The sequence below is a fragment of the Amblyomma maculatum genome, chromosome 7 (genome assembly GCF_055883805.1).
Source record: "Amblyomma maculatum isolate TAMU_Amacu chromosome 7, ASM5588380v1, whole genome shotgun sequence".
Lineage (NCBI taxonomy): Eukaryota > Metazoa > Arthropoda > Arachnida > Ixodida > Ixodidae > Amblyomma > Amblyomma maculatum.
In genome coordinates this window covers 100,384,402-100,400,889 of record NC_139350.1, presented here as the reverse complement: position 1 = coordinate 100,400,889, position 16,488 = coordinate 100,384,402, and the positions used below count along the sequence as shown (strand labels likewise).

Sequence of the window (16,488 nt, the reverse complement as noted above, 5' to 3'; positions counted from 1 at the left end):
GGACTCGCTTTCTTTGTCCGAATTCCACAGCATCTCATCTTCGCTCGCATCTAGTGCGTTGGAGATCCCAGTCTTCTTGAAGCTCTTTCTAATGACATCATCAGAGATCTCTCTCCAGGCTTCCACTATCCAATTGCACATTTCCACAGGCGGCCTCTTAATTTTGCCACCTGGAGTTAGCTGATGCTGCCCTCCAGCCATCCAGTTAGTGTACAGCCTTCGAACGTTGTCCTTAAAAGGCTTAATTAAGGACACGTCCAAAGGCTGCAGTACAGATGTGAAGCCACCCGGAATCACAATATTCATGCGCAGCTCTTTCAGCTTCGCTTTAACACTTTCCACGAGGTGTCCGCGAAAACTGTCCAGAACGAGCATGGCCGGATACAACAGGCCACTTGGCTGCTGGCCCCAGACCGTCTTTATCCAGTCCAGCATTAAATTTTCATTCATCCAGCCTTTCTCCTGGACCCTAACGTGTATATCGCGATGGAGAGTTCCCATGGGAAGGGTCTTCCTTTTAAAAATGACGTACGACGGCAGTTTGTGCCCATCCGCAGTCACCGCTAGCATAACAGTACATTTTTGCTTCTCCGCGCCAGATGTTCTAATGAGAACACTTCATGCACCTTTGTCCTCCACAGCGGTGTTTCTTGACATGTCGAAACAAAGGGGCGTCTGATCTGCATTCCCGATCTGGGACAAAATAAAGTTATTTTGCTGTCGGAGCCGTATCACAAAACGGTGAAAATCCACCACCTTGTCCTCGTATGCCGCGGGCAAGCGCTGGCACAATGTTGTTCGCCTCTTCAGGGTTAGCCCATGGCGTCGCATGAAGCGCGTTGTCCACCCGGAAGTTGCCTTAAAGTCTTTAGCTTCGATGCCCTGCACTCGGGCAATTCTACGCGCCTCAGTCTGCACTATTTCGAGGGACTCTGCACATCAGTCTTGTCGGAGGCACCGCATGTGCTGAACCAGTTCCTCCTCCACTTGCAGATACTTTCCGAACTTCGCACCGCGGAAGGTCCGTCGTGACGTGTTGGTGGCTTGAAGTTTTTCCTGATGACTTCTCCAGTAGCGAACGCTGGTTTCTCCGACACTGAAATGTCTGCTTGCAGCACGGTTTCCATGCTCCACTGCGTACTGCTCAGCTTTTAGTTTGAATCCAGCCATGTAGCTCGCATCCTTCCCCATTGTAGCACACACGACAAACCTAACCGCACGCTGCTTGCAAAATTTGAAGTCAAGAGTTTGACGGAAGCCCGTCTGGTCGGGATGGGTTCCCCGTTTCGCCTCATTGTGAACAAGGCTCCCGTGTGGGAGCCGAAACGTCATTCCACCATTCTTCTTTTGGTCGGTGTCATTTCTTTTTTGTCATGCTTGCAAAATGGCGAAACGAGGCCCCTCAGAAGAATAGATATGGTAATGGGTCTACCCTTTGTGTCAGATCGCAGCTTGCGCCGCCTAGCACCTAACCTAAAATGCGCATCGATGGCGATGACACTGCCGCTTGTGTCGCGTCGCCCCTGACCAAAGTCACTCGTAGCACTGCTTCCGATTTTCCCCGAGAAAACAAATGGACAAGACACTTCTCCCAATCCTCCTCTCCTGGAATTCATTTCCTCGAGTCTCCCAGCTTTCAGAGCTGCCACAGAGATGGTAGCGTAAAGCGTACATTCTCCTAGCGGCAGTTCGGGTGGTATCGGTAGTTGACGGAAGAAATTTTTTCGGCCGTTGATGTTTTTTTTGAGGGTCCGCATGTTGTTGTACTTGGCCGTCACAACCGATACTCGTGCATGGAGCAAGCAAAAAACTGTTTCCTTCCTCCAAGCTGTCGTACTTCGCCATCATCGTCGTGTACCTTGCCCAAACTTCCGGGCTCATTCACAGTAGGTTTCAGATGCGGCATCTCGCGTTGTAGAATGTATGTGCGTGTTTTTTTTTTCACCTTAGTTTGAGGCAGGCACGTCGGCTTCCAATCATGTAAATATGGCATTGATCTCAGTGCCAAGTTCGGGGTGCGCCTATTATGCCCGGAAATAAAAAAATTGATATTTCGCACCCAAACTGTGGGTGCGCCTATTATGCGAGTAAATACGGTATCAATGCTAATTGTAAGTGCAGACTATATAATGTCTGTGCCATTCAACTAATCAGAGAAACTGATAAAAAAGGAGAGGTGGAGAAAAAAACCTATACTCCATCACTATTTGTTTGCAGCACTGCTCTCTTGTTAATCAGTGCTTCAGAAATGCAGCAAATAGCTCTCCAAATACTTCTGAATACTTCTGCAGTGTATTACGAGTAACACTAGTTGAAATTTATTCACAATATCCATCATATGCAAAACAATTCAAGAACACCAAAAGTGTATATTTTGGGTACTGTTAGTCAAAGTTCAGAATTTTTGCAAAAAATGTAGTAGAAATAGTGATAATTCAGGTAGATAATCGACGACAAATTTTTCGGACACCCAATTTTTTGGACATGCTTGATTATTCGGACTTTTTTTGGCCCCAGGACATACCTTATAAAGTCAATGTATTACGCTGCTCAAACTTTCAGACACTCTAAGGAGGGCTATTCGATTGTTCGGACATTCCAAGCTTCAGCCGTTCAACTGCCAAACATTTTGAGCGGTGTTGCCGTCATCTTGTTTGCTTACTTTTTCCTTCGATAGCCTCAAAACCGGTGCAGGCCTTGCCTGCCTCTCCTCAGCTAAACACGCTGGATCGAGGCTATATTATTTGCCTAGCAGCTTCCGTTTCCGGGACAACATCGCTGCCGTCGGACTGCTTTTTTTTTTCTTTTAGCGTGATCGCTTCGACTACCTGTTCCTCTGTGTGTTTGCCGTGCGTTTCACGTGCGTTGCCGAGCGTAGCGAGTAGGCCTAGCCATGGTCGATGCGAGAACTACGTTCTGTCGCTACTGCGGCTTGCATTTAATTAAATCGACTTTAGTTCTTCAAGAAGCTGTTCCCGGATTTTATAAGGAATTCTTTTTGTTTTTCGTGCAACGTGGCTGCAAGAAGGCACTCAACGGAATCTGCGTTGTGATTCAGTGGTTGGTGGTTGTGGTGTGCCTCGGCAGTGGGAAAACCTACTCTGTCGATCTGCTTGGAGCACTTAGTACCCTCGCAGATGCATGGAAGTCTATAGCACCCACAACGCTACGCAATTGCTTCCGCCACGCAGGATTTTTGGTGAATGATGAGTCGGCTGTCTTGGACGAGGAGAGCGTCGTCGAGCAGCTGTCAGGCAGTAAGCTGTTCATTCACGACCTTCACACAGCTGGTGTCAAAATTCCATCGGACGTCTCGTTTTCAGAGTTCACAGACGTGGACCACCAGTTGGAACTGTGCGCTCGGCTCGTAGATGCAGGAAATATTCGCCAAGTGCTTGTGGAATGTGAGAGCGACGACGACGATGACTCACCTGCAGCAGCGCAGCCGACGCAAGCTGAGCTGATGCAAGCGAAATTCAGGTGAACCTGTTAGCACGGAAGCGGAGCGTGGTGCAGAAAAGCATTCATGACTTTTTTCCAGCCTCAAAGTGAATAATAGGCAATAAATTTAGCTTTGTTGGTGCACATTTGTTTTTTAGGACTGTCCGATTTTTCGAACATTTTCGTGGTCCGTTGAGAGTCCGAAAAATCGGTCGTCAACTATTCCCATTCTTCACACTTTGAAGCAGTAGTGTACAAAATTTCACCCAAATCCGACAATTTTAAGCACTTGAAAGTGTGTGCACAAAATGCCAAGAATGCTGAAAACTGCAAGTGGAGAAAAATGCATCTGAAAGTTTGAAACGTCTGTATTCTTAAAAAACATAAAACAAACTCATGAAATTTTTTTCACAAGATACAAAAATGAGTCTCAGACACAGCCATGTTGCTAAAATTCACCTGCCCCATACATTGGCCCCTCACGGTCTTCGCGAATGGAGTCTTCGCGAATAGAGTTCGTTTGCCATGTTGCGATGATGTGCTCGGGCTTCGGCTGTTTGGTAGTCAGACATCCTCTTCATTCTTCGCTGGTCACGGGAGCTTTCCAGCACAACAAGCTCTTCTGGTGGCAGCACACCAAGCTCCTGGAGAACTTGCTCAAACGTATACTGTGTCCTCTATTGAACCTGTTGCTGTCTCCACGACAGTTCACGAGGCAAACTTGGTTTTTGGACACAGTAGCCAGATTTTGCTGTTCGGCGACTCTGCTGCGTTTTGTGTGTTTCCCTGTAGGCACCGGGTGAGCAGCTTTTCATCAGTGAGACGCTTGTATATAGGTAGCACCGCCATTCCCTGCGCTTTGGTCAAAAGCGGAGTGTGGTCTGGCACGGGCTCTCCCAGCGCTGTGGCTCACTGGTGCTTCCGCCAAAATTCTGCTTGTTCGGGGACAGTATAGAAAAAACTGCTCAGTACTCCTTTAGAGTCCGAATCCGAGCTCGGTTCGTATTTATAATCAAGAGCCATCGCTCCAGTCCGCTGTCGAAGGTCCGGTGCGGTCAGCCATCCGAAAGTAACCGCGCGTTCGGAGGGCGCACTTTTGGTGGCCCGCACAACGGAGAGAAATGGCACGTTGTGAAATCAAAATGACAGAGGGAAATGGAAAGAGGCTAAACAACCTCCTTTGCTGCTGCTAGCCGTAAGCAAGGGCGCGGCAAGAGAGAGTGAAAGCAACGTTCGAGTCGTGTCGACGACGCGAACCCCTGAACGTGACGCATCGTAGAAGACACGCCAAAGAATAGAAGTAAAAACCAGCAAAACTGCGGCAGATGGCAGAACAACCCTTGAACCTGTAACGCCGTAACCGCACGCATGCGCCGCGAAATGCGTGTGCCGCATGATCACTTGGCGCAATAGAGTAGCGCGCGCAGAGCCACCGCGCCCTCCAGCAAAGAAGGTCGCGGGGGTTGGGCGCGGTCGCTCCATACACTTCAGTATATACGTATCAACACAACGCGGGGCGAAAATACAAACTTGTAGAAAGATATTACAGATGGCGCAGCCTATCCAAGCACGCCAGCTTCGCGCTCAGGCGTGAAGTTTTGAACGCATGATAGAGAATGTACCGGTACGTCTGTGACACTGTGGGGGGGGAGAGCAAAAACTTACTGGTACGTTCTTGACAGCAGAAGGGTTAATGGAATGTTGTTTTGGTGTAATTTCTTTTTCTTATGTGCTGGTGCATAATTGATAGACTTTCATATTTCTTCGTTTGGTGTCTTGCTTGTACACATTGTGGAAGCCACTTTACATTTCTTTTTTGAGGGGCAGGGAGGGGGGGGGGGGGGGGCAGCTTTTGCTCCCTTTTTGTTTTCTTTCAGAAGTGCAGTTTTCTCTCTTTCACACATGGTTTATTGGTTTATTACTGAGCGATGATTTATTATTTTTCAGTATTGCTAGTTTGTGTCAGTGCTATGAGCCTTTGAAAGCGGGCCTTTGTCATGCTACTTTCACAGCTTGTTGCCTCTCTCCTATCATGTCATGCAAGTGAACAAAAAAAAAAAGAATCTAACGCTGCTTATTAATTGCCAGGAAGAGAAGCCGCAAAAAAACTGTGGGTGCCTTCTTTTCAACATTGCCTGCATATGCAAGGGGACCTGGGTTGATCCCGGGTGCGGCAGCTGCAGCATTTTGCCTCCACCTAAACGCAAGGCACCTGCATGCCGTGTGATGTATCAACATTTGAAAAAGCTTGAAATTGCCAGTATCTGAATATTCAGAATTTATAATGCGATCAAATGTGCATTATTTGGCTCTTATTCGATACAGCAAATGTAGTATTTAAATAATTCCGAATATTCGGTAGTGACCAAATACTGCCAACCTTCATAAATTTTAACTACAGTGTCTGCATAGATTATCTTAACATCAAATGTAAAGTGTCGTGGAAAAAGTACAGTCATCCTCTTCACTTTGTACTCCATCGTTTACTACGTTGAGCAGACACATTCAAATGTTGCTGTCCTTGGACCTCAGGCAAAATTCCGCTTTTGAAAGCACAATGGAAAACTACCTGCTTCGAATAACCGCAACCTTAAAGGATTAACAGCTATGAGCTTGACACTTGTTCTGTTGTCCTCCCAACTCTTCTTCCCAACTCTCAGGCTCTTCATTTGTTGCCATCGGCCTTGTCAACACTACGTGACAATACAATGCAAGTGATATGAAGAACCAGGGAGTAAGTCTGATCAAGGTAACATGACAGACCATCCGGTCCCGCGTTGTGTTCTCAGGGAGGAGTGTTCAGGCTAATGCTATTCAACGCCGTGCTTATCAGCATATTCACAGAACTACCAAACACAGTTCCGAATCCCCCAAACTTCTCTTCATACTTCCGGAATATAGTTTAGATTAGTATTGAGAATGAGGATAAGTGATGTAATCAAATGAATAAATTTTGTTAGCTCACTAATCGGAGGGTAAAGCTTCTTTTAGAATGAAGCAATAGGAGTTATGTATAGAATCTACGTGTAATAAATCGCACAGGTTGACTCGCATGAGCACAAGCGGGCTAGATGAGATAGACGTGGAAATCAGTAAAATATAATGATTAAAATGGCTATGAATAAAGGCATAATTAATTGCGATTGGTGTGCGTGTGCTATAAAGTATTTACCTGGTTTCAGAAGAATCCGTACGCCACATGTTTTGTAGATTTACGTTAGCATAAAATCTTAAAAAGTATAATTAAACTCTACGCCGAAGTATGAACATTAATCACAAAGGGTAGATTGCACGAGAGCTGATAAAAATTGAGATGTCCATTATTGCTAGAGAGCGGAAAACCATGCATTACCTTGTTTTCGAGAGGTTGTCAGCTTCTTTCACTGGAATCATGGTAGCTTAGATAGGTATGCCCGGATGCAAATTTTATATACTGATGCTTTCGTCTGAGCTAAACACGGTGCTATCATTCACATACAAATGACAATCTGGTGGTAATAAATGCACAACGGTGAATCAATGTTATTGAGACGTGTAGACGACGGTTTTGCTCCTTGGCAACGCTTGACGAAAATACCTTGCTTTATTGTACATATAGCTGTTAATATATTCTGTCCGCAACAACTGGAGTAGGTGGTAAAAATAAGAGTACCTAGAATAGACCCTTGTGGAACCCCTATGCTGAGTATCTTTGAGCTTACTTTGAAAGTGTAATGTGGCCATGACTTGCGCTCGACTGAGCAAATAATAATGAGGTATTTAGAGAGTGATACCAGGTTATGCCACATAAAGCCAGTTTGCTCGGCAGAATGGAGTGATTGGTGATATCGAAATTCCATGGGGAAGTCAGCATAAATGAATCTATCTAGTTTGCGTCCATCAATTTAAAACAAAGTTTTGGCAAGTGCTGTACTGCCGGATAGAAGAAGGACCAGGCCTTCGTAAGCCAGCTATTTTGACGATAATAGATGAAGTTGGTAAAATATAAACACACTGTTAGAACCATCTTGTTTTTGTAGTAAGCCTCATTGACACACCTTGTCATGTGTCAACGAGGCGAGAACTTTATAATCCCCATTGAGACGTCATCTTTCGCAACGTTTTTTCGCTTAAGTGTCTGCGCGAATGTCCTGATTCCAGTCTTAAAAGCTGACTTCATGACCTCCAGCTTCATTGGAGCAGTGTTTACGCCAAGCATCTTTCATTGTTCACAAAGGCCTTTACTCATGTATACATTGTAGACTACCTTGACGTGCAACTGCTGCTGCAATCTCTGTTGTGCACTTTCGACATCATAATAACCAGCCTAGCTACACCCAACTAAACGGGGCAGAGAACCTTTCGCATATTCCTCCAAGTAACCAGGACCGTTGGCTCGTCAGTAGTGCGCTGTGTTTTCCATAGTCTTATGCAGAAAACCCACCCCTCAACTCTTCAAGGAGACTTATTCTCACTGAACAGTTCACTGTTGACTGATACTTTGTATATCATTGCTGTAGACTGCCAGGAAGAAATGCCCCTAAATGCACCCTTTATTTCTTCTGTCTTGGAGCTGTGAACTATTTTGCGTAACTTCTGTTCATTTTCTTTTGTTGTGGATCTGACCGTACAGAAATCACGGTAAGGTACGTCTGTTCCACACTTGCGAGACTATCCCGCACACCGCTTGCTGGTGCAGGTTGGCATCAGGTATATCTAGAATCCCTCATTGATTTGCCGCCTTCGCCACTGCCTGTAAGACAGGAGATGCCCACCAGCCCAGTTGAGCGCATATTTGTGACAGCAGAGTCACCATAACCAGATCCAGCTGCAGAGACAGAATAAGATAGGAAAACGCTATTTTATGCCGACTACTACTATGAGGGGGAGTCGTTTTTCAGACATTGCATGGTCCTGGTCACGTGACCGCGGTGATGTAGGCCTGTACGTCATCACTGGGTAGTGTCCTGTTCATGGTTCTTCGAGTCTCGACTCTGCGCGCTGTATTTTTCATCGTTCCTTTTTTCGTAAACGGGCCCGGCATTTGAAGAAAGGGAGGGAGCGGTCCTAGCCGTGGCGAATGCATGCCTGGAGCCTCACTGTTGGCTTCCCACACGTCAACACAAGTGCATGTTTGCTTGCATTCTATTCCGATCACATCACATTTCATTCAGTAAGGCATATTGCTCAGTTGTCCTCACAGAGTTCCAAAATGAATTGCGATGAGTGTGAGGTTTTTGACGTCAATACTCGCGGGAAATAGCGGCTTTATTTCATTGACTTTTTTGTTTTGAACATCATCATCATCAGTCGGCATGTACCCACTGCAGGCAAAGGCCCCTGCCATATCCCTCCAATTAACAGGGCCTTGTGCCAGCTGCATGCATCTGTTTGACCCCTGCAAACGTTTTATTCTCTTCGGCCCACCTATTTTCTGCCTCCCCCTCCCTTGGAATCCAATACTTCGATCTTGGAGACAATTTGTTATCTTGGCTTCGCACTGCATGACCTGAGCATGCCAATTTCTTCTATATTTCCACTGGAATGCTGTTAGCTCGCATTCTTGCCTTCACTCTTTCGGCACATCTTCCTATCTTTTAACGTTACCTTATTTTCGTTCCATAACTCTATGTGTGGTCCTCAATTTAAGTCGAACACTCTTCGCTATGGCCTCCACGTTTCTACCCCATAGGTGCGTATAGAAATTAAAGATGCAGTTGTCATTACTTTCCTCGAAGGGATGCTGCATGGTAACCTGTCATTCCTGATCTGGCAGTGCTTGCCGAACAGGCTCCAGCTTTACCTGATGCATCTAGCTGCTTTCCTTTCATGATCTGGACCTGCGGGTATTACTTGTCCTAAGAGACGTATTCTCTTACCACTTGGAGCGTCTCGCTGCCTATTGCAAACTCCTGCTCCTCTCTGAGGCTGTGGAAAATTACTTTAGTCTACCGCATATTAACTTTCAGGCCTACCGCTTTGCTTTGCCTTCCATGTCATCAATCATTCTTCAAAATTCGTCACCTGCGCTGCTCAGCAAATCTCAAATCACTGAAAAATTCTCCATTGACATTTGTCCCTAACTGTCCCCAATCCAGCTCTCTTAACACATTTTCTGAGCAAGCGATGGTAGTACTGGAAAGATTGTGCTCCCATGCGTAACGCCCTTCATCAGATAATGTGCAGAATGCATCAATTCATTTGGTAATTAACTAATGCTATAATAAATTCTTAATTTTTTTACTTTTTAATTTTAGCTGGACCTCCAAATAGTACATATCGATAAAAATTTTTTTTTAGAAAATTGTAGCGCGATACAAAGCCCGCAAATGTCAGCCTGACAGGCGAAATTCACACCGCACCACAACACCTACAGAAGAATCCGGCGTAGATCGCTCGTCCTTGGCGTTTTGAAGACCGCATTAGAACGAAATGAGTGCGCGCATTCATAAATGACACGGCGGCTCTCAGCGAGGCCGTGGCGTCACCACCGAATTCTTGACAAAGCTTGCACCCCCCCCCCCCCCCTTCAAGAAGCTTATGTCAAGACAGCGGTGGAGCGGTAAAGTGCCATCAAATAAAGCTGCGAGCTCGGATCAGGGTCGAATCACGTGGTGTTTCCTCGCCACTTAACCGATGCCCGTGCGCGAAGGTTCTTTTGCTGACCCTGTCGTGACGTTCAGCTGCTGGGAGAGAAAGTTTTAAAGGAGTAATTTACTGTGCTGTTTTTTAACTTGCTGTTTCATTTGTATATATGTGCTCTTTCTGTGCTTCAAAATTTTCATGTTATATATGTATATCTTCGCCTTAACGTCACACGTCCTGTTGCTCTGCCATTACTGGGCCTCGGGCATCTCTCAAGCTATCGCTGTAGCTTTTCGCCCGAGGCCCATTTCCTGTATATTACTGGAAATAAAATTTTTTTCAATATTCAAGTCATGCACAGGCCTCGATTGACGACGCCACAGGAACAGCTTCAAGCCTTAACCGTAATGTACTACAGGGACACCATGAAAACAACCAAAAAGATTACTGGACATATATTATTCTTACATTCGATAGTAACCGACAAACCTAACAAAATCCTTCTTAAACTCTTCAATACCATCCAAGAAAGTCAATGTCTGTACGGTATATTGAAATCCGCACCTCATGTTGCTTACAGACGCACCAAAAATATAAATACTTAATTCACTCAAAATATGAAAACACCGCTAAACGCAGTTGTCGCCCCTCTTGTAAATGCCGTTGCAAGATTTGGAAAAAGATTTGGAAGACCTACGTGTTCCACAAAAAATTACTAGATGAGTTGCAAAATTCAATCAATATCCACTCTGACTGCAATTGGTCAGACATTATTCACCTTCTTGAATGCAGTATGCACAAACAGCAATGCATAGGACAGACAGTGGCCTCATGTCACCTTCGGTTTAACAATCATCGTGCCCATACCAAGTCCCTTCCAAGTCTTCCTATATCGAAACATATAAATCTAGAAAGAACTCTTTTGATTCACTATATATATATATATATATATATATATATATCTCCAAGAGGGCTTCAAAAACACTCGAGAACCTGAAGGACGAGAATCATTTTTGAAAGGCTTCCTTGTAATAATATGACATTTCTTATTCGCTTATTGCCTTAGGCCGCCCGACTACCTAGCATCGTGAATTTTAAGTTAGCCGTCATAGGAGGAGAAATTTGCAGGCATTTAGGCTAGCTCCCGCCACAGTATCTCTAAACATTTTTTTCCTTGCAAAGAAAGGGGGAGAGGAGGAGCGTTTGAAAATTCCACGCATCGCCATGCAAGCCCGTTCTGCTGAGTTGAGTTTTCCTCCTTTCCCCTTTTTCTCTTCACGCTGGCATGCCGCTCACCCTGTGCCACAACAACCGACTGCAACCAACCGCTGCCACCTTAAAGCACCGATGGCGCCTTACGTGGTTAACCTCCGTGTTTATTCCTACTGTGAAACAGTGGGAGTAAACAAGAACTTCAAAAGCCTTCCCTTTCGCATATACCCGCGGCCACATACACCACATTCCGTGTTGACCTCACACTGACCACCTTCCCCTGTGCTTATTCTTTTCCCTCTTTCGGGCGCCGAGGGCGTTCCCCCGCGTACGCAACCCCACCTTTCTCCCGCTGATTTTGACGGCCGTGCAAATGATGACGTTGCGCACCTAAGGTTGCCCACTAAACTCCATGACTGAGGCAACGAAACGGGAACTTCTGAAATTCATTCGGCTGCTTTTCGTTGGAGGCAGAAAGCAAGGCGCCGTGTACTGTGTGACGTGAGTGCATGTTCAAGAACCTGAGTTGGTAGAAATTTTCGGATTCCTCCATAACAGTAACCCCCATAGCCCGTGTCGTTTTTGGACGCCAAACCCCGTAAAACAAACCTATGGGGCGTTTTCACGTCGGCGGTGCCATGCTGTTGCTGCGCTACCGCACCAGCTACTAAGAGGTGGAAATAGCGTGCCGCTGCTTTCCTCCTTGCCCGTGAAGGCTGTCTATAAACCAAGACAAGCAGAACGACCAGGTGCAGTGAAACGTGCAAAAATATAACAGAAAGCACAAAAACAGGCCGTGAAAGTTTCAGTAAACTCGGATGAGGTTGAGAAAACGAAGGAGGTTTAAATTCCGACATGTTTTCGGACAACTGGTGCAAGCTAACTTATAGTTCACGTTTTATCCAACTCAATAACCGTCCTTATTAAGGTGTTATAGAGCCCGGTTGAACTGATCAACACAGCACTTATATTCAGATCGATAACTGTCTTGGCCACGTTAGGTATACTCTGTGCATAAAAAAAAAAATTGACGCTGCATTACTCCTTTAAATAACTGCTACTAGTGTTGGCTGCTCAGTAGCAAGGTTCCTGAAGATGCTGATAATGCATTTAATCAGTTATTTCTTACTATCTCTAATGCTATTAATGAACGTTCTACTCTATCCACGCGCAATAAAAAAACATTTTAAATTCGGAATAATTCCTGGATGACTTTGTAGCACTTCAAACAGATTGAGAAAATAGATAACCCTTACAAGATGCGACAAGCAACAATTTAAAGGGACACTAAAGACACTCAAAGATGCTATGAAAATCTAATAAACTACATTTGGCGACACTGTCGGCGCATATCCGGCAATAAAAATTGAATAATTGCCGAGATATTGCGATAAGAAGTTGAAGTTTTTTCTTGTTTCCGCTGGTCGCATTCAAACCATTTCCTCCAACTATGTAGTCGAGTAGAGTGACGCACACTATGACGTAAGTGGAGACTCCGCGATTGCTAGCAAGCCGGCGTGAACCGCGGTATCCCTCAGGGGCCGACATGGCAACAGCGTACTCGCAATCAACCATCGGCTCACAATAAGTGACGGCCACAGCCGAAATATATAAAATGACTTAGAGAGTAATTTACCAAGTGATGGGCCCATAAAGGAAGAAAAAAAAAACACAGTGCTTGTAATGCACAATACTTTACATGTTTCTCCTGCGCTCCTTCTTGCACTGCATATAAACAAACCGAAAATGTTTACTTACAAATAAGATTTAGTTACCAGCAAAATCGTATCCTCGCTGCTGTGCTTGCCAGTTTTGAAGCTTCGTCACTCTCTTTTCCTTCAAGGTTTGTGCTATAGCTTTGTGTTCAGCGAAAATTACGTGCACGGTAGCAGAGCACGACCGAAGAGCCGGCGCCCCTAAATTTGCCAGTGCTGTAAAATTCCACATGTTAAAATGGTTCCAGTGTCGTGAGAGCAGGCAGCTTGCTCCGACAGTCAAGAAGTTGTAATTTTTAGACCGGAAGCAATGGCCTGTACACTTCGAAACATGTTCTATTATAAATGTGACCGTGACATAATATCAGACTGAAGTTAAAGCGCACAGGAAGACAAACACAAGAGAAGAAGACACAGGCATAATATGAAGAATTATTTCCCAGCTTCCTATGCCTCGGCGCAGCCGATTGGTTAGCGCCGAACGTTACGGAGCAAGCAGTGGCGAGTTCGAATCCAGCTGGTGGTGGCGCTTTTTTTCTAACAAATTGTTTTTTTTAGCTTTTTTAATGTATTTGTGGTATTTCGTTATCTTTAGTTGTTACTTTTTATCCGAGGCCCTTTTTCCGCCGGGCGACCAGCGCAATAGGCAAGGATGCAATAGGGGAACAATAACATTTGGAATAAGATCGACACTCTCCTTGGTATGAGCGGCAAGTATGTCCCTTCTGTTTACGATGCCTGCAAATAGCATGTTGAAACTCTTGTTGCCACAGTATGTGAGACAGATGTGCCATGATTTAGTGAACAATTGAATAATAATGAGTTTTTCCTTCGGCACTTAGCATATGTAACTTTTCGTAGCGTACGTAGCTGCAGTCAAGAGGTCAGGTCAGGGTTAACGGGAGCTCGCAGTCGAAGTGGCGATGGCGGCGATATGCTGACTCAGAAGTGTGAACGAAGGAGCGTGGCGGCGGCAGCAGATTTCGCTAGCTCGCGCCTCCGAATGCTCAAATGTGAATGAGCCAGGCACACCTGCTACTCCAAGCTCGTAATTCAGGCGCTGCAGGTCCAAACATTGGAACAATTCGAGCACGCACGTAGTGCCTGGGCTGGAACATAACCGAAACTGAAGTGGGCGCCTATGGTGTCTCCAAGTATATTTTTTTATTTGCCTTGCAACATATACGTTGTCTTTGCGTCGTCGTTTACGTATGATAAAAGCGTGTTATCATATTCGAGGCAAAACCTACAACAGCATTCAAACGGGCAACGTAATTCGCATTTGTCAGCCTCCGGGATCCCCAGAGCGTCACGCGATTTGTAGTTGAGAGGTTCGGCTGTGGCGGCGATACCTGTATTTCTGTTCTTCCTCTTTACTACCTTATATCAGCTCTGCTTTCAGTAAGAGTGGATTTTTTGTAATCGGGAATTGGCATTCTATCGGTGTAATCCTACTTCAGTTTTCTCTTTAGTGTCCCTTTAACATAAGGCTTTCAGTGCATAAGAAATATTTTAACGTATTAGGCATGCTCTTCAAAGCGGCTAAAAGACCATGAAATAGAAATACATCGCAATGAAAATAATGTTTATGACCACTGGAAAATTAGTTATGCCTGCAATCTAAATGAAAATGCATCGTCTCCTATCAAGCTAAAAATGATCTTCCAAGTGCAATGCCTTCGCTCATATTCCTGATCATCAGATCTGGCATTTTCCTTACTATGTATATAAAGGCTGAGCTAACTCTCACTTTCAGAAATGGAGATGAAAAAAACATTTGTAATTAATGCCCTATGACCATTTTGCCATTGTTCAGAAAAATTATCATAACAGCCATCTTTTTCTGACTGAACAGCAAAAAAGTAAAATTTGATTATCTCTCACCTTACCGTTTGGTTTGAGGATGGCATTTTCCATTAGATTAGCTGCGTTCGCGCTCACCAATAAAATTAAATCCTGAATTGATACGGCTTAGTTTGCTGGTGCATTATCTATCGACATCTCTAAAGCTTTTGATTCTTTCAACCATGTTATTGTATTCAATAAGCTCGACACCACCGGTCATACTGGGCCTGCACTTAACTAATCAGAAGCTATTTAATCAATAAAAACAAGCCGTAGTAATCTCAAGGACATTTTTGAAATACAGGACTGTAACGTTAACACCAGAGTTCCGCAAGAGTCCCTTATTGGACTTCTCTGTTTCTATTATAGATTAATAAACTTAATGTACCTGTGAATGTATTTATAGGCGACTCCACCATTTCAGCTTCGCCTTCACTCTATACAAGCTGGCAGATAAAGTTAATGCTGATGCAGATAACGTAGTCAATTTGTACAGATATAATCTGCTGTCTATAAATGCATCCAGATGCAGCTTCAGATTTTTCAGCTCACCTCAGACATATTTCCGAATCCCCGTCTGTTAGCACTAGCCCAAACCAGCAGCAAGCAAACCAGCAAGCAAAGTAGCAGCAAAGGAACATAACGTTATGCCTATAGTGTTCGAAGCAAAAGGCGTTGTGATCATTATCAAGCGAAAGGGGACTCCCAAGATCGCAAATTTTAAGGACACCAATTGGTCTAGTAAAGCCATATGCTGCTGCCGGCATTCCTGTCACAGATTTCTCTATATCTGGCCAGCCTAGGAAGAAAGCACAAATCGTCAGGTCCTCGCGATTGGACAGCTCAGACTTCGAAGACAGGCCTGAGCTGTTCAAGCAAGACTTTGGAAAACACAACCCGCTGTGTTATCCAGGTTCATCCAAAAGCCACTGAAGCAGACATATATACAAGTCATTAATTTGTTCGAGGCTTCAGTGGTAGGAGTGCGAAAATTATGAGACTCAACGTAGCAGCGATCATGTTCTAGGGCCAGGAGGCGCCTTTAAACGTTTATCAATGGGTATAAGCTGCTCTAGTTGGCCTCCACCGCTACGTGAAACTGATACCCGCTACGGCCTGATTGACATCGGACCAATATTTGCCCTAATCAGCAGGCTGACCAAATTTAGGCTTGCGGAGAAAAATATTTAGCGGAGGTCCATGAGTGTGGACTCAGCTGCCTCAGCTGTCCCACGGGGTTCATCCAGTGCCTACAGAAACACAGGAGAAACGGCGCTGGAACTGGATTCGGGTGCAAGGCTGGCGCTGGGTAAGCCAGTCAGCAACATCAGTCCAGGAACGTTGAAAGAAGCCAGGCCATAGACGTGCGAGCTTGGAAGAGCGTAGCTAGGGAGAACTTGCTTCGCCGCACGCGAGAGCCTTCACCGGAGGCTCTTCCATAGCAAAAAAGACCGATAGGGAGCGTAATTGGTTCTATAAGAATCGGTATTGGTTCTGTAGGTATTCTATGTGTTGTATCTGCATTTCTATGGGACTTATGCAGAAACTCATAAATCTTATAGACTGGTACATATTTGTCCTATAGGCAATAGTAATTGGTTTCATAGGTTTATCGGTGGGTTGTATAAGAAAAGTATCAGACCAGTACAGAAGCTCATACATCTTATAGGCCGATACATGCTTGTCTTGTAGACCACTACATATTGGTTCA

The 16,488-nt window shown here is 44.9% G+C and overlaps 1 protein-coding gene across 1 annotated transcript; it reads left to right on the top strand.

Annotated features, from left to right (window-relative positions):
• Positions 1 to 1,478: 1,478 nt before the first annotated feature.
• Positions 1,479 to 6,779, top strand: LOC146184123 (uncharacterized). Its single transcript, XM_084608493.1, has 3 exons — positions 1,479 to 1,661; positions 3,059 to 3,480; positions 6,102 to 6,779. Exons 1-3 carry the CDS (start codon positions 1,479 to 1,481, stop codon positions 6,157 to 6,159), a joined length of 663 nt encoding a protein of 220 aa, XP_084464619.1. The 3' UTR covers positions 6,160 to 6,779.
• The last annotated feature ends 9,709 nt before the right edge of the window (positions 6,780 to 16,488 follow it).

What these genes read in the sequence shown, in the direction of transcription:
- LOC146184123 (XM_084608493.1), top strand. Translation starts at nt 1,479, where the DNA reads ATGCGCATCGATGGCGATGACACTGCCGCTTGTGTCGCGTCGCCCCTG. An exon ending in GCTGCCACAGAGATGGTAGC is followed by an intron (nt 1,662 to 3,058) that starts GTAAAGCGTACA and finishes GTTGTGATTCAG; the next exon opens with TGGTTGGTGGTTGTGGTGTG. An exon ending in CTGATGCAAGCGAAATTCAG is followed by an intron (nt 3,481 to 6,101) that starts GTGAACCTGTTA and finishes CCCAACTCTCAG; the next exon opens with GCTCTTCATTTGTTGCCATC.